We start from the raw sequence: 17,712 nt of genomic DNA, 5'->3' as shown, positions 1-17,712 counted from the left end.
TGGAGGAGGCAGCGGGGCGGGAAGAGAGTCGGAGACACAACAAACATGGCGGCGGCGGCGGCGGCGACGGTGACGAAGGCGGCGGCGGCGGCGGCGGCGGCGGCGGCGACGGCAGCGGCGTTAAACAAGGCAGTGGGAGTTACTCGGTGCGGTGGTCCGGTGGTAAGTAGCAGGCTTCCGGCTCCGGCGGCAGCGACACAGCGGAGCAGGACGGTTAGGAAGGAGCGGCAGGAGGAGGGGAGAGCCGGGGTTCGGGGCCGGGAGTCCGTCTCGGCGGAGGGTTGGGCGTGGTCGGCCGGCCGGCAGGTCGGCAGGGTCACGACCCGGGATGTTCCCGGCCCGAGCGCGGAGTGTGCTGTCGGTGGGCTCCGGGAGCCCCGAGGGAGCGGCGCCTGTGGGCAGGGGCTGGAGACGCCCGGGTAGGGACTGCCTCTCGCTCTGACAGGTGGTCGTGGGGGGGCGGGGCGGGGTCCCCCCGGGGTCGCGTCTTCACCGGGCCCGGGTCCTGGGGCTCGGCGGAGGCGCGGGGCTCCTGGGTGCTCCGAATCCTGATGAGGATGCTGCCCGACGCCAGTCTTGGGCTGCTCCTCGGGAGGACTTTTTAAAACCTCCGTCTGTTTACCTGATGGTCCAGCCTGGGTTAGCTTCTGCTGTTGGTGCCCCCTCCAGTTCTGCGGAGATGTGAAGTCTGGGGGGGGGGTGCTTCGCAGCAAACACCTCTTCAGGCTCCTAAACCAGGAGTGCGGATAGCCAAGCCGCGCACCCACCAAGGGCTCTGCAACTGTGAATTTGAAATGAAGTTAAAAACCAGTTCTAGCTACTGCTAACCAACCACGTGGCCCGTTTAGTGTCCGTTCCCCCCCCCCCCTCCCCCCCGCTTCGTGTGCGGTTCAGGAACCCCAGCGAGGAGTGACGAGCGGGAGGAGGAGAAACAGGCGCTTTAAATTGTGGCTTCTAATGAAATTTCATGTTCAGGAGAGACAGAACTTACCTGGAAACAAAATCGAAAAACGTCCGGACTGACGGTTTTGAAATTCCACTTAATTTCAATTTATGATGTGCCTTCCACACAGCTAACAGGTTGTTGTTGGGAAATCGTTCCAGGGAATGGAGATGTTTTGTATTTTTGCCCCCAGGGGGGAGTTCAGACTGGTTCTTGGAAAACCCTGTGTTTGGGATTGCGATAGAAAGCATAATAAAGATGGGAATCAAATGTTCCCTTGTGGGAGATGCCCAGAAGTTTTCTTTTTAAGCCTTTCGCACAAGTGTTTCCCTGCAAGGCTAGCACGTTATTTTTATGCAATTCTAGTTGGGCAGTACTGTACGAGGCTGACCCTGTGAGTGTACGATATTGTGCACAAATGAGATTAATAACTTGAATTAAGAAAGATGCTAAAAGTGAAATCTTCACAAATCCACCAGAAGAGGGGAGGGGAGTCAGATTAGTGCGTGTTATTATTCTTTGGTGATGCTTTGGAACTTTTGTTGACGTGAACCTGTTGCTCTGTTCTCCAATCACCTGTTATATTAGTTTTCTTTTCTGGTAATGGTAAAATTGGTAGAAGTTCTTTTCTTAGCTCATTAAACCTGTAGATGCAAATTAACTTTTTCTCATAAAGGTTTTGATTCGTGGTGTGCTTTTCTTTGCAGACCTCTGTATGGCTTTTCAATTTTAGTTGAAATTCCCTCCATGGCCTTTTGGAGTCCCTTGGTGTGTCTCCAGAGTAAATTTCGATTACTCTACATTTCATCAATGTTGGAGTGGCAAGAAAAAGGAGGAACTGATTTGGGGTGAAAAGGTTAGAATGTGTAGCTTCTGTTTTGGATATCTTCTGACTTTGTATTTTACTTCTGTGTTATGTTTTTTGATTTCTCAAAGCCTCATAATGTCCCTTTTTGCGTTCAAGGAATTTTTTTTTTTTTTTTTTTTGGACAGTTCTGTAATCAGAGAAATGTGTTCTAATTGTCTTTGAAGGACCATGTTGCTCTTTATACTAATCAGTCCTCATTTGTCAGGCTTTTCCATTGATGTGTATTCTATGGCAGAGTAAATCTTTGAGTGACCATAATTATTGGGCTATAAATTAAGCACACCTATTGAACTGCAGTCACTTCATTTGTAGAGGCCTACCTAACGGCCAAATTAAGCTATTACATAAGTTAGTTGCTTAGTGTTCTACTTTATGGTTAGTAACCCTCAAATGGTAGGTGAATAAAATAGATCTTCTATTCCCTAATCATGTTCTCAGAATTCTCCCATAGCTTTTAAAAAAGATCGACATTGGGAAGAAAGTAGGTTATAGAGAGTTCCTGTGTCACTGCTCTTTCATAGTTGTGGCTGTCTTCTAATTCACATCACGATGCCTGTTTTGTTAGTTCCTGGTTAAGAGGGTATGTGTGTGTGTGTCAGCAACTTCCCATTTATAATGTGAGACTGAAGAAGTAGTATCAGAAGACTTCATTACAAATAAATCCTTTATCAGAAACCAAGGAAAGTCAGAGAATAGTTTTAAGTTCTGTGGCTCAGTGGTTGAATGTCTGCCTTTGGCTCAGGTCATGATCATGGGGTCTGGGATCGAGTCCTGCATCAGGCTCCTTGTGGGGAGCCTGGCTCTCCCTCTGCCTGTGTCTGCCTCTCTGTGTCTCTCATGAATAAATAAATAAAATCTTTAAAAAAAAAAAAAAAAAAGTGGGCAGCCTGGGTGGCTCAGTGGTTTAGCGCTGCCTTCAGCCCAGGTTGTGATCCCGGAGACCCGGGATCTAGTCCCACGTCAGGCTCCCTGCATGGAGCCTGTTTCTCCCTCTGCCTGTGTCTCTGCCTCTGCCTCTCTCTCTCTCTGTTTCGCTCTGTGTCTTTCATGAATAAATAAATAAAATCTTTATTTTTTTTAAAGATTTATTTATTTATGATAGACAGAGAGACAGAGACACAGAAGGAGGGAGAAGCAGGCTCCATGCCGGAAGCCAGACGTGGGACTCGATCCCGGGACTCCAGGATCGCGCCCTGGGCCAAAGGCAGGCGCTAAACCGCTGAGCCACCCAGGGATCCCCAATAAAATCTTAAAAAAAAAAAGTTAGCTGCTCAAAGATAAAGAGGTTTCCATGTTCTTCTGGGATATCATGGCTTCCTTTTTATTTTTATTTTTTTTAAAGATTGATTTGTTTATTGGAGAGAGACAGTGGGAGAGAGAGAGCATGAGCAATGGGGAGAGGACAAGCAGACTCTTCACTGAGCCAGGAGCCCAACATGGGGCTTGTTCCCAGGACCTCAGGATCATGACCTGAGCCGAAGTCAGATGCTTAACCAACTGAGCCACCCAGGAGCCCCTCAAAGCTTATTTCTTAAGTACTTCTTTCCTTCACTAGTGTGGGTAGCCCTTGGTTGTTTTGTGAGAACCTTATTTTTGAGCCTTGAATGGATAATTTAGGAGAAACTATTGGTATAAAGATAGTTCGGGTACATTCTACCCAGTTTATACAGACATGGACCTACATCCCATGGAATCCCATAGTAGACCCAGCTTAACTTTAATCAGAGTAATCACAGGGAGGACTCAAAAATTTTGCCATAGCAAAAGGAATGATAATCATAGAGTATAGGAATAATTCTCTGGTTGGTATAATTAGATATCATTTAGTAGAAAGAGTAGATCAGGCTAGGAATATACCACCCAAATCTGCGGTAAAGTTGGGAGAACTCACATATGTTTCTTTTTCTGATGATATGATCTTAACATATTGAAATTTTATGTGAGTTATTTTTTGGCTAACAGGCTCCAAGATGTTGAATTTGTGGCTCTTGGAAAAGATATCTTTAGTAAAAACATTATAGTTTGCTGAAGTCCTAAAGTAGATTTTTATGGTATGTTTGTAAAGGTTTTTAAACTTATCAGTGTTTTAGGGGCATCTCTAGATTTCAGTTAATTTGTGGAGTTCTTAGATTAAATTCTCAGAGACTAATGATTACTTCAATAAGGACAGGAAGATGGCTTGTATATAAAACCTTTATTTTCTTTTGATATTAGGAAGTCTTATGTAGTTCCGCAGTTATTGTTCTTTTTCTACTCATTGTTGCTTGGAAATAGTGACTTGAGGTGGAGATAGCTGGATTTTGAACCAAAGACTATTCAGATTCAGGTAAGGGCCTGTCGCGAGGTGTGTGTGTGTGTGTGTGTGTGTGTGTGTGTGTGTATGAGAAAAAGCGATTATGTGAGAGAGATGTGATGAAGGTCAGGTGAGCACAAAAAATGCTTAGGGATGGAATGATGCTTATTTTTTAAACTGCAGAATATCTGAGGTTGAAAACCATTTCAATATATTTAAAACTCTTAATTTAAGAACAGATTGTTTTATATTTACAATATTATCTTCCCTTTTCTCATTGGCATTCTTTATTTTGTTGTTGTTTTTTTAAAGTCCTTCATGCATTGTGATTGAAAATCACCGCGCAATTTATGGCAGAGAACGCAGTGAAATTTATAATGTGACAATGTGATAATAGCCAAGACTGTCAAAATATGCCAGCCATCCTCTGTAATTAGGCTCATTTGTGTTCTTAAAACTTGAGATGCATGTATAAAAATACCATTTTCTTCTGCTTGCTTACTGGCAATCTCCTGCATTTTTTCTGCACTGTCACATGTTTTACCATAGCAGTGTTAGGCTTTCTAATCAGGAGTTGGTCAGATTTATCTTGTATTGAAGCCTACTAGAGTATATTCAGATATTTTCCAGTGGAAGCATATCTCAATTTTCTTATAGATTAGCAAGAAGTGATGCTAAGTTGCAATGTAAATACCAGGAGTTCTTTCTTAATTATAACTTTCATAATTAGGACACAATCTATAGGGCCTTCCCAATCCTCATACCATTTATTTTCTTTTTTCCTTTTATTGTGGAGGCCTCTTCCTCTAGTATTATATTAAGTAGCAGTAGTAATAGCAATCATCCTGGTCTTGTTCTTGATTCTAAAGGGAATGCAACTAAATTTTCTCCATTAATTGGTGTAGATTTTCTAAAGATAGCCTTTATCGGCTTGAGGAAGTTTAAACATTCCAATTTGAATAAATGATTAGTCTATTATTTTCTTGCACCTAATTAACTTAGTGTTGCCTTTGGCACTCAGATACCATTCTGATTGTTTTTCTTATGTGAGTGGACTGCCTTTTTTTTTCTCTCTAGGGAGTTTTATATTCTTTTTGTGTTCTTTGAGATTTTAAAATATCAAATGTGTAAGTGGTTTTCTTATATTCTGTTTTGCATTTTATGATCCTTTTCCATCTGAAAAGGATCTTTAATTTTGGAAATTTCTTGATTGTTACTTTTTAAAAAAAACGATTTCACTTTTGTTTACATTTCTTTTTTTCTGGAACTCATTTTATAACTCTATACCTTTAATGTATATTTTTGCATTGTTTCCCACCTGTGTGTGTTTTGTTGTCCTTCTTTCCTTTCCCTTTTGTTGAGATATGATCTTATAGATTAATGTTAATCTTTTTCTTCTACAGATTATTGTTGATCTTATTCTTAATAATATTTTTCTTTGGAGCTGACTGGCTCACTTTTCCCCCCACTAACCAGAGGGCAAATTTTAAAGGACAAATGAACAGAATCAACAGTAGTCACAGAACAAATAGTAATAAACTGATTAGGAAGCAGAGAGAGTGAGTTCAGACAAGCCTGGTAAGATGAGAAAAAGCAACGGAAACAAACCTGTTCAGAAACCAAAAATAATCCTTAAGATTAAGAAATTTGAGCCAGCCCAAAGCAAGTGATTTAAAGATGGTACCTAGAAGAGTCAAATAAGATAGGAGTTTGGGAAATTGCAATTTGGACTATGTGGATTAATGAGACAAAGGTAGACCACGTTCTTTCATTGTAACTAAAGAACATTAAAACAATCTTTTACCATGCTCAGTTGACGAGTTTGTTGATAGAAAAAAGGGAAAATACTGAATCTGGGACAGAGGAATGTTTTGACCTGAGGTATAACTATTTTTGCTGCAAAAATAGCTGAGAACATGCCGTATGTTACAGGTATTGGGAAATACTTTACATACAGATACTTGTAAAACTTAAACCAGCCACTGCCCATTGGTATTATTATTCCATTTTACAAAGTAAGAAATTACAGCGAGAAAAAAAAAAAAAAAAAAAGAAATTACAGCGAGAGAAGTTTCTATTCAGAGTCTTCAAGCTAGTAAGTTTGGCATAACACTATAATACTCTGTTCCTTCCGAGGATAGACTTTCGGTGGCCTCAGCTTTCTAGAAAACAGTGAAAAGAGGTAATAATAATAATACCTTTTAAAAACCCCTAGACATCTTCCAAGAAGGGAAGAAAAGAACTATTCACAAATGTTGCATTAAGAACAATGAAAATTTGCTCTCTGTACATTTTTATTTCGATAAATATGTTCAGAATAAAGAACAAGTTAACTGTGAACAGAGAGGAAGACAAGAAATACAGAAATTAAGTCAACTTGGGGCCAGTAAACAAGAGAAATAAAAACCAGCCCTGTGTCCTTCATTAGTTGCTAAAATATCACTGCATTGTTGTACAGTACCGCATTCTCTAGGAGGAACATAGGGTTAGTATATATCTAGAAGAGTACAGTTAAGTTAGTTGAGACAGGGATCCCTGGGTGGCGCAGCGGTTTGGCGCCTGCCTTTGGCCCAGGGCGCGATCCTGGAGATCTGGGATCGAATCCCACGTCGGGCTCCCAGTGCATGGAGCCTGCTTCTCCCTCTGCCTATGTCTCTGCCTCTCTCTCTCTCTCTCTCTCTGTGTGACTATCATAAAAAAAAAAAAAAAAAAAAAGTTAGTTGAGACAGAAGTTTTGGTCTTAAAACATTGGTCAAGCTACTGCTGTCAGTTGGTAAATGTGCCATCAGTGGATCCCTCTCATTTCTCAACTCTACAACACTTTCTTTGGAAAACAGGCTGAAAAGTACCCAGAGTAGTCCAAACATTCTCAGAGAAGAAAAATTTAATGGGTAGACTTAAATGACTGAGATATTAAAATTTTTATTATTGGGTACATGTAATATTAGTGTGAGAGTACACAAAAATAGACCAGTGGAACAATAGAGAATCTAGAAATAGGGTGACATATCTATAATCACCTGATTTAGGAAAGGAAAGTGGTAATAGAGTCTAATGGAGAAGTGCATGTTGCTAGGACAGTTGGCTCTCTCTGGAAAAAAGTATATTTTGACTCTTATCTCACACTGTACATACACAAAGCTCAATTCCAGATAAAAATATGAAAGGTAGGGACGCCTGGATGGTTCAGTGGTTGTCTTTGGCTCAGGTCGTGCTCAGGTCTTGATCCCGGAGTCTGGGATCGAGTCCCACATCAGGCTCCCTGCGAGGAGCCCACTTTTCCCTCCGCCTATGTCTCTGCCTCTCTCTCTCTCTCTCTCTGTGTCTCTCATGAATAAATAAATAAAATCTTTAAAAAAAAAAAGAATCAAATATGAAAGGTAAAAAATAGTAAAGCTCTTAGAAGAAACTGCGGAAGAGAATTTCAAGAAAGATATTGGCAAGGACACAACTCAATGTAAAGGAAAAAAATGGGTAAATTGGACTGTGTTAAGAACTTCTATTTATCAGATTATCTTTAGGAAAGTGAAAAGGCAACCAAAGAGTGAGAGAAGACACTGAAAAAATATATATCTAATAAACAACTCATATCCAGAATATTATAAAGAACTATTACATATTAATTAGAAAAAAGAAAGCCTAATAGAAAAATAAGCAGAAGACTTTAACAGATACTGAAAATAGAGGGTAGCTCCATGACTAACATAAAAAGTAAACAACTTCATTATTTATCAAAGAATAGAAATGGGGCAGCCCGGCTGGCTGGCTCAGTGGTTTAGCGCTGCCTTTAGCCCCGGGCATGATCCTGGAGACCCAGGGATCGAGTTCCACATCAGGCTCCCTGCATGGAGCCTGCTTCTCGCTCTGCCTGTGTCTCTGCCTCTCTCTCTCTCTCTCTCTCTCTCTCTCTCTCTCATAAATAAATTAAAAAAAAAAATGAAGACCAGTGTGATACTAACTTGCACCCTCTGGAGTGGGTTCAATGAAGAAGGCAAAAAACTACGCGTGTTAGCAAGGGTGTGGAAGAACAAAATTCTTATTCATTGCAGGTAGGAGTGTAAATTGGCATAAGCACTTTGAAAAACCATTTTGCATTGTCTAAAGCTGAATGTATTGCAAATCCTGTGACATAGCAATATCATAAGTCAGGGTAGCAGAGCCCTTGCCCTGGCTCTAGGGGACAGTACTGGAAGGGTCTACCGGGGGGGTTCCTGGAATGCTAGTGACCTGTTCCCATCGTGGGTCAGACTTCATGGATACGTTCACTTTGTGACGACTAGTTGAGCTCTTCCTGTACAATTGATGTGCTCTTCTGTGTGTGTGCTGTGCTTTGAGAAAAAGTTAAGCATAAATGTTGAGAAGTGACTAATCTTTAGCTTTAGATTCACTCTACTGGCTTTTAAAGATGAGAACTTTTTAAGATAGAAATTACTCATGAAATAGTTGGAGTTTAAGGAAAAAATAGCAGAAGACATATTTAAGAAGACCTTATATATTTGCATAAAAATATTTCTACTGGAAGAAAAGAAATTTGTCTCCTAAGTGCTAGACTTTTTTTTTTTTAATCTTGTTCTGACTAAACAACTTTTTGGTTATTTGATTTCTGAATTTGGGCCATAATATGGGAGGGTGAATTTAGTTTCTGATTATAATATTTCATATGAGACTTTCCTCTACATTAGCATCAGAAATTTTTTGTTTTCTTTCTTCATTACCAACCCCCCGCCCCCAACCCATTCTCAGAGTGAATAGGATCATGGGTAGTGGCAGAGGTGGTGATTTGGGTTTCTAAGGCAGAGGTCCATAAACTATGGCCTATAGGCCAGTCTGGCCCCAAGGCCTGCTTATGCTCAATTTGTTTATACATTATTTGTGCCTGCTTTTAGCTATAATGACAGAGTTGAATAGTTGGAACCAGAGACCTTATCACCTGCAGAACCTAAAATACTGTCTGGCCTTTTTATGGAGAAGGTTTGCCACTCCCTTTTCTAGAGCACCTATTTCTAGAGTAGTCATTCATGTGAACCCTATGATTTGAGGGCCTTGCTGCTTGAAATCATAATCACTAGCTATATATAGCTATTTCTATTTAAAAAAAAAAAACAAACAAACCTCAGGTCATTTGTATTAGCCACCTTTGAAGTGCTTGTTGTTATGTGTGGCTAGTAGAACTCTGCTGGACAACAGAGACATGTAACATGTCTATCTTCCAGAAAATTTTGTCTGGCCCTGACTGAGCCTTTTTTTTTTTTTTTTAACTGTCTCCTTTATTGATAATCCCTGCTGCTATGCCTTTTCTTTCATATAGATTTTCTTTTTTTTTTCAGTCTTTGTAATTTTGTCCATCCTCTTATGACTGAGTTTAAGTCCTAGTTTATTTAAATATTAAATATATTAAATTTTGAAAATTTTATGTCTGTGTTCCCTAGTTCACCAAGAAGATGATAAGATAGTTCAAGGCAGGTACTATATACTCTGTTGCTTTGTATATTGTCTTGCACATAGTAATCTTTGTCACTGTTGTTTTAATACGTACCAGATCTCCCTAAGTAGTGTGAAATTATTTCAGTTTTTTTCCCCCTAGGCATAACAAACTAAACTTCAAAAGAAAAAAGAAAAAACAAAACAAAGCAAAGATGGGTGAAAAGAAACCAGAGCCTTTGGACTTCGTGAAAGATTTCCAAGAATATCTGACTCAACAGACTCATCATGTGAACATGATTTCTGGATCAGTTAGTGGGGACAAAGAAGCAGAGGCTCTTCAGGGAGGTAGACTCATTTTAATACTATTAAATAATTCATTTCTTACAAATATATTAATGCTTGTGTATAATTTTCCATACAGTGAAGACCACTATTCACTAATGTGAATCATCCCATTCTTACTTAGAAATACACAGGACAATTTGTTTTCCTTCTGAAACATGTCAGATTTTTGTTGAGGGAGAATGAAACTTCCCAAGGGCTTAACCTGATCTAGGGAGGCATTATGGTCCTGTTGGAAGGTTAGGAGTTCTAAATATCCTTCCCATAGTCTAAGTTCTGTGAGCTAACGGTAGACACAAGGAGCCCACAGAGGGCAGAGCATCAGCTTCACTACACAAAGGATTTGGCCATTAGGAAATCTGGATTAGATTAAATCAGAAACCAGAGACACAATAGGAGTTTTTGTTTCTTCTCTTGAAATGAAAGGGCTGACCACATTTCCTTCTCTAGACAGAGGACCAGAATAGAGAAAGCAGAGACCCACTTGGAGCCTGCTACAGAGAGACTTTTGTCTGGTTTACTTACCACACAGACTATTACTCTATTTCTGAATGTATCTCAGGGGTCAACAGACTACTCCCCATGGGTCCAATCTGGATTGCTAATCATTTTTGTATGACCTGCAAATTAAAAGTGATTTCTACATTTTAAAATGGTTGGGGAAAAAAATCAATACTATATTATGGGGGAAAAAAAGAGTAATATGTACGAATTATATGAAATTCAGACTGCAGCATCCATAAATAAAGTTTTAGTAAGATGTAGTCACACTTACTTGTTTACATATTTTCTGTAACTGTTTTTGTGCTGTAATAGTGGACCTGAGTAGTTGTGATAGAGAACAGATGGCCCACAAAGCCTAAAGTACTTAGTATCTGATCCTTAATGGGAGAAGTTTGCTGACCCCTGACATAGTCTATAGCCTTGTTGTCCAGGGACTAGCAGCAGAGAGCAGGCATCACCTGGGAGGTTGTTAGAGGTGTAAAATGTCAGTCCCCACTACAGATTCTACTGAATAAGAATCTGTGTTTTAATAAGCTCCCCACATGATTAATATACACATTAAATTTTGAGAGTCACAGATTTGGGAGAGAAATCAAAGATGGGGACACTAAGCCTTGTCCTTCAGCGCAGTAGTACTATTGAATATTGCATTTGCACCAGCTAGCAAAGTCACTTCACTTCTCCTGGTGAAGGATGGGGCTTGACTTGCTCATACTAGAGCTGCTATTTCCTGGGGTGGAGACGTGTTTTTCCCAAGAAATTGTAGGAATAAAAATCTCCACCCCCCCACCCCCCCACCCCGACACTATAGTGTACAGATTCCTAGACTGGGATTCAGGAGACCAGGGATGTAGTACCCACTGCTTGGCTGCTTTTCTTGGTTATGAGCACTTGCCCCTTCAGTTTCTTTATATGGATAAAGAAGTAGTTGGGTTAAATTAAAAACAAAGGACTAGACAAACATCTTTTAGTTTTCAGATTCTTACAGTTCTAACATTGAGAGGTATCAGATACAGTATCTTCCTTTTACATGCTGTTAGAATTTTAAGATCTTAAATGCATCCCAGAATCTAGAACATGTGTATAAACCAAATGAAACAGTGCAAAGCTCAACATTAATTGCTTTAGACTACAGTAAATTGAATTAGGATTTGGGGAAATTATCTTGACTGCTAATTATAATACTTGTAGAAGTGGCTAGAATCTTAAACGTTTATAATTTTGCCATTACTATTTGCCATTACTGCCCTATGTTTTCCACACCTGTCAAATGAGGATAATACCCTCTTCTCTTCTTCAAAAGCATGTTGAGGTCTGATAAAATTTATGTGTAATGTGAGGTTCCCCTATAAAAGGTTCTCAACGGAATACTGCTTTGGTATGAAATTAACCTCTGTTCAGAAAATCTGTATTTTCTGAGCTTAGCTTTTGTGTTAAATTATCAATTTATGAAAGATTTTCTACCACTCAAGACTAAAATGCTAAATGGAGTTGATTCTGCAATGCATAATTTCTTTGGCTACACTTTGTTTATAGCTGGAACAGATGGTGATCAAAATGGACTCGATCACCCATCTGTTGAAGTTTCCCTGGATGAAAACTCAGGAATGTTAGTAGACGGGTTTGAAAGGACCTTTGATGGGAAGCTCAAGTGTCGGTACTGCAACTATGCCAGCAAAGGAACAGCCCGGCTTATTGAACATATTAGAATCCACACAGGTAATGGAGAAATGGCTGGAGAAGGCATTTCTTTGGGGGCAGGAGAGGGGCCAAGGAATGCAGGTTGATCTGATGTATAAATAGTTCTGATAGTTTAAAATTGAAGGTTAATAGAAGGTATGAGTAAATGGGGAAGTTACTCCATTTTTTCAAAACAATGCCGTAACAACATACAGATAGGAATTAAGTCGCCTTCTGGAGCTTCCTCTTCCTTAGCCATCTTCTTGATCCACATAATCTTTCAATATCTGTCTGCTTCTTTGTTAATGCTGAAGGTAGTGTGAAGTGAGAAAATGTTTTTATCTTTATCCTTACTAAGTATATTTCAGTTGTCCACCAGGGACGAAGCTTTTATACAGCTGCTAATCCCCAGTGCTCATTTTAGCCATCTCCCTTTCTGAGAAACCCTCCTAACTACTTCCTGCTCTGGCCCAGGACCTGATCAGTCCTACCTGTGTGCCCTTTGGGTTTTCATGCTGTGTCGTGGTGGCCTGAAAACATTTGAGTACAGGGCTTGTGTCAGGGCCATGTTTGTGCCCATAGACCCTAACAGAGCATCTGACCCATAGTAAGTACTCAGTACTTATTTGTTACATTAATGACTCCAGATATCCTATTCCAAATACTTACATTACATATTTGTGCCATTTTCAGCTAATGGCACTAAAATTGTCCCTTTCGGCAACTGAAGAGGAAAGAAGGTAGAGGTGAAGCACTAGCCATTTTGAAGGGACACTTTGCATAATTCATACTTGGACTGGGAAGTTCATTTCCATTTTGAGCTTTCTATTTAATAGAAGAACTTTTTAGAAAAGGTTTTTGTATTTTTCCCTGAGGAAGGGGTATTTGTGTTTGTGTGTGAATACGTATGAAAAAGTGTTTCATGTATGGATGTGTACATAAATACATAACTGAGGCATGCTTTTTATAGTCATTATTATGTAGGGAATATTATTGTCAGTTTTGCTGTTCTTTCCCCAAATGCCAGTTGAAGCCATAACAATTTTTATATTATTGACTAATAGAGTGTATCTTGTATCTGTATATCTCAAATTGTTGCTGATGAGTTCTTAAGCTGTATTTAAGGTGACAGGTTTCTTTGCAAAGAAATCTGATCAATATCTAAGTCTAATGAATGGATGAAACGTGAAACTTTCCATAAATGAACTACTCTTGCAGTTTCTCCCCCATTTTTCTTTTTAAACAGGTGAGAAACCTCATAGATGTCACTTATGTCCATTTGCATCTGCTTACGAGCGTCATCTGGAAGCCCACATGCGTTCCCATACAGGAGAAAAACCATACAAATGTGAATTATGTTCCTTCCGCTGCAGTGATCGAAGTAACCTATCCCATCATCGAAGGCGCAAGCATAAAATGGTACCAATTAAAGGTACTAGGTCTTCCTTAAGCAGCAAGAAAATGTGGGGAGTTTTACAGAAGAAAACAAGCAATCTGGGCTATAGCAGAAGAGCATTAATCAACTTAAGTCCACCTTCCATGGTGGTTCAGAAGCCAGACTACCTTAACGATTTTACCCATGAAATCCCAAATATCCAGACTGACTCCTATGAAAGTATGGCAAAACCCACATCAACTGGTGGCCTCCCAAGAGACCCCCAAGAACTCATGGTTGACAACCCCTTAAATCAGCTCTCAACCCTGGCAGGACAGTTGTCTAGTTTGCCACCGGAAAACCAAAACCCTGCATCTCCTGATGTAGTTCCCTGCCCCGATGAGAAGCCTTTCATGATGCAGCAGCCGTCTGCCCAAGCAGTGGTTGCTGCCGTGTCAGCAAGTATTCCTCAGAGCTCCTCTCCCACAAGCCCTGAGCCTCGGCCGTCACATAGTCAGAGGAACTATAGTCCAGTGGCAGGTCCGAGCAGTGAACCAAGTGCCCACACGAGTACTCCCAGCATAGGGAACAGCCAGCCGAGCACCCCGGCTCCGACCCTGCCTGTCCAGGATCCGCAGCTTCTACACCACTGCCAGCACTGTGATATGTACTTTGCCGACAATATCCTTTACACCATTCACATGGGATGCCATGGGTATGAAAATCCTTTTCAGTGTAACATATGTGGTTGCAAATGTAAAAACAAGTATGATTTTGCCTGTCATTTTGCAAGGGGACAACATAACCAACACTGAAAATAATCACATTATGCTTTACTTGGTTTTACCTTTTGGTGTTTTATAGTTTTTTGTTTTTTTTTGGGGGGGGGAGCTTATTCCTAATTAGGTGACTGCTAATTTAAAGTCAATATATTTATAGAATATAAGTTTGACGGTGGAAACGATTTTTTTTTTCCATAAAAATCTGGTCAGGCTCATTTATGTATTAGAGCAGTGAGACACATTGGTGTCTATTTTTTCCTTTCACTTAGTTGAGAATTGGAGTGCAATCATAATCCCAACAGGTATTCATTTAAATTTCCCATATTTATGGTCCACAAAAGCTTCAAAGCTTACTGATACTCTTGGTATTTCAACATATACATTGCAGCTAGATATTATTTCTGCCATATTTCAGCATGGTGGAATAACTGTCTCTTACAAAGTCTGTTAGCAGTTTATTTCAGTGTTTCGTAGAAGAATTGCCTTTAACCTCATTCTTTGTCGACGTGCTGTTTCATTCACATTGCTGAGCGTTCACAGCACTTTCATTTCGCCTGATAGTCACAGAGCTATTTAATGTAGCAGATCCTTCTTTTTTTTTCCTCCCATACGGGGAAATGTAAAACAGGTCATTCTTTTTAAAGTTACAAAAATATGAGGTAAAAGTTTTGAAAAGAAATGAAAACAAAATTGAAAAAGTGGCTTAATACTTAAAATACCTGTTTATTCAATTTCTAGTTTAAATATGTGTCAGTTTTCTATTGGGTTCTTTTTATTCTGGTTTATTGTAAAAAACCACATGAGAATGCTAGAAATATCAGAGGATTATCTATAAAGATGCCTTTTTTTTTTTTTGAACCTTTCATTTAAATTCTTCACTCTGACATCATTTGTGTCAGGTGAGGTTGATAAGTATACTGAGAATCTGTTCTTCCTCCTATTCCTTTGATTACCAAAGAGGTACACTGGGAGTCCTCCATCTTACTCCTCGGAAATGCAGTCCTTCAAAAGAAAAACAAAAATCTCTGAAGTTTCCATTTCCTGCCTTCTATCTATTTACTGCCTGTAATTTCCAAGTAGAGGTGGTTATAGAAACACATGGGAAAATAGAATGGTGAAGTGTAACACTTAAAAAAATGAGAATGTGTCCAAAACAAATCCTGGTTTTCCCTCCAGAATTGGCCATTTAAAATATTTTCTGTGAATTCAATTTGTAATGCTTATTTGCAGCTCTGTCAGTTTTTCATGTACAGAACTATGTGGAGACTGAATCGTCGCCTTAGTAGGAAAGGGTACAAAAGTGGGAAAATAGATATAAAATGCATTTAAATGTGATATTTAATTTGTTTACAAAAATAAGACTTGCTAAATCTAGAATAATTTTGAATAGGAGGCTATTGTTTTTATATTGTGTAATAACTAGCTTACTCTAAAGAGAGCTTGGTCAAACAATAAAATATATTGTTACTAACTGTTGGTTTCTGTGTACTTTACAAAATTTTCATTTTTAATTTGGTTCAAATCTTGAAAGTGTTACTAATTGGCTTCCTAAAGAGAATATTCTAACTATGAAGCATTTATTAAGCAAAAAAGAACTCCACTCAGTTCAATGCTGAAATAACTGTATCTAGTGTGTAGTTCCTATTGTGAACGGAAAGGTAGGCGTCTGCAAAACCCCCATGTGCCAACTTAATGGAGCTCCTGCCCTCTCTTCCAAATGCTAGAAAGCCATTAAAATGAGTTCTCTTTGTTTAATATCAATCGAAACTAACCTCAACAGCATTGTTCAAAGAGCAGCAAGGAGTCTGTCCAAACTATAAATAACTCTTCCTTGTCAAATCTGAGGCTTCTGAATCTACCGTTGTTTCTCTTGTTGCTTAAAATCACTCATTGCTCAGATCAGCTTGAATGCAACCATTTCCAAATGTGGAACTTGGCTCTAGTATTTATTTATTGCCAGAAAAAAACAGGTTGCTGTCATTTGGAAGCTTTTGTAATGATTTTCTTCCTTCTCACTTTTATTCTTCACATAAAAGCAATACCCGAAGATAGAAAATGAAAGCTTTCATTAAAGAGAAAGAACCCTCTTATTAAAACCAGTTTATTAACTCTATATTCTGAGCCAAATAGTGACAAACACTTTTTTTTCTGGCAACTAAAGACAGATGTTTTGAAGGTACATTTTTAATTTAAACAAAATATCTTTTTTCGTAATTATAAACTAGAATGTATAATTCTAATTTTCCTATGACTTAAAAGAGCACAGTTGGTATTCCAAAGGTGTCAATGCTTGAGAGCTACAATTAATTCTAAATGCACTAAAGTTTTTGAATCAAATCTACCTTATAAACTTTTTTAGTGTATTTTTAAAAAGATTTTAGGATTTTATTTAAATTTTCTGTGAGTTAAATTTTATACATGGAAAGATACTATCTTCCATTAAGTGTTGAATATGTTTCTCCCATTTTATTTTTAATCAAATATTTTATAGAAATGAGCTGCTAGGAAAAGTTGAACATGAACTATTTATAGTACTTTGCTGTTAACAGGCAATGTTCTGAAACTAAATGTATTTTTGTTCAGTGAACATAAGTTTAGATTTTTAAAGTTGGTAGATAATTTATCTCCACTAATATTTTTTTAAGAAACTGTGAAGAGATTAACAGGGAATAATTTCATTTCAGATTTTACTAATATAGTATGTAGCTGCAACTTCTTGAAATTCAAGTAAAGGCTAGACTTTTACTTTGAATATTTTCCAGTGCTATTTCATTTTAGAAATAAGTGTTTGCCATTCATCTGCAGAATTATTTGACAAAGGGAATATTACTTTAAAAATGTTGAGATAAACCTCATTTTAAGTTCTACAAAAATATTTATCAAGTGGATGTATTATTTAAAAAAAAATTCCCTGCTAAGGACTTTTTCATTATATAGTCTTAGAGGGTATATGATTTCTAGAACTTGTTTTTGTTAATATGTACTTTGATGTAAAGAACATATTTTGTATGCAAAACCTAAAACTCGAGTATGGTTGCAAAACACTATATTGTTTAGGGATTCCAGAGAGCAGTTCAATGCTGAAATAACTATATCTAGTCTGTCGTTCCTATTGTGAATGAAGCTTTGCTTTTGTAATACATAAATAAAAAAATAACACTTTCTGTTGATCTCGATTTTTCTTCTTTGAAAGCTAGGATCCAATTTTTAAGTAATTTTCCAGTATGTAAACTGCTAATAATAATTTTTTTAAAAAAGCAGGTTTTATGGTTACATTGGTTTGAATTTGTAGAACGCTTTACCCATGAGAATACCGGTCACATGAGTTAAAAACAAAAACGGTTCCTTGCATCCCCATCTTGTCTCCTTCCTACTTTCTGCTTTCCTGAGGATCCACTCAACAAGACCCCTGTCCCCACCAGCCCTACCCTGAGGGTTCTGACACACACGTGAGGAAGCCTGTTTCTTTTTTTTTTTATTTAAAAAAATTTTTTTTTAAAT

At 38.6% G+C, this 17,712-nt stretch overlaps 2 protein-coding genes across 7 annotated transcripts in view; one reads left to right on the top strand and one right to left on the bottom strand.

Moving 5' to 3' along the window:
• The window catches only part of ACADSB (acyl-CoA dehydrogenase short/branched chain), a 40,297-nt gene extending 39,538 nt beyond the window's left edge, over positions 1-759 (bottom strand). For both annotated transcript variants that reach the window (XM_038579010.1, XM_038579011.1), the window contains exon 1: positions 623-759. The gene's annotated coding sequence lies outside the window, so the exon portion shown is untranslated. The remainder of the gene's footprint in view (positions 1-622) is intronic.
• Positions 20-17,381, top strand: IKZF5 (IKAROS family zinc finger 5). Of its 5 annotated transcripts, none has more exons than XM_038579013.1 (5): positions 20-162; positions 1,651-1,799; positions 9,689-9,873; positions 11,911-12,093; positions 13,301-17,381. In XM_038579013.1, the coding sequence occupies exons 3-5, from the start codon at positions 9,741-9,743 to the stop codon at positions 14,242-14,244; spliced, it is 1,260 nt and encodes a 419-aa protein (XP_038434941.1). In that variant the 5' UTR covers positions 20-162; positions 1,651-1,799; positions 9,689-9,740; the 3' UTR covers positions 14,245-17,381. The 5 variants fall into 5 exon arrangements, with proteins under 5 accessions (XP_038434941.1, XP_038434940.1, XP_038434943.1 ...); XM_038579012.1 differs by having other exon boundaries at positions 9,674-9,873; XM_038579015.1 differs by lacking the exon at positions 1,651-1,799 and having other exon boundaries at positions 29-162.
• Positions 17,382-17,712: the final 331 nt, after the last annotated feature.

Source organism: Canis lupus, chromosome 28 (genome assembly GCF_011100685.1).
Source record: "Canis lupus familiaris isolate Mischka breed German Shepherd chromosome 28, alternate assembly UU_Cfam_GSD_1.0, whole genome shotgun sequence".
In the NCBI taxonomy this organism is placed as follows: domain Eukaryota; kingdom Metazoa; phylum Chordata; class Mammalia; order Carnivora; family Canidae; genus Canis; species Canis lupus.
This window is presented reverse-complemented; position numbering and strand designations above follow the sequence as displayed.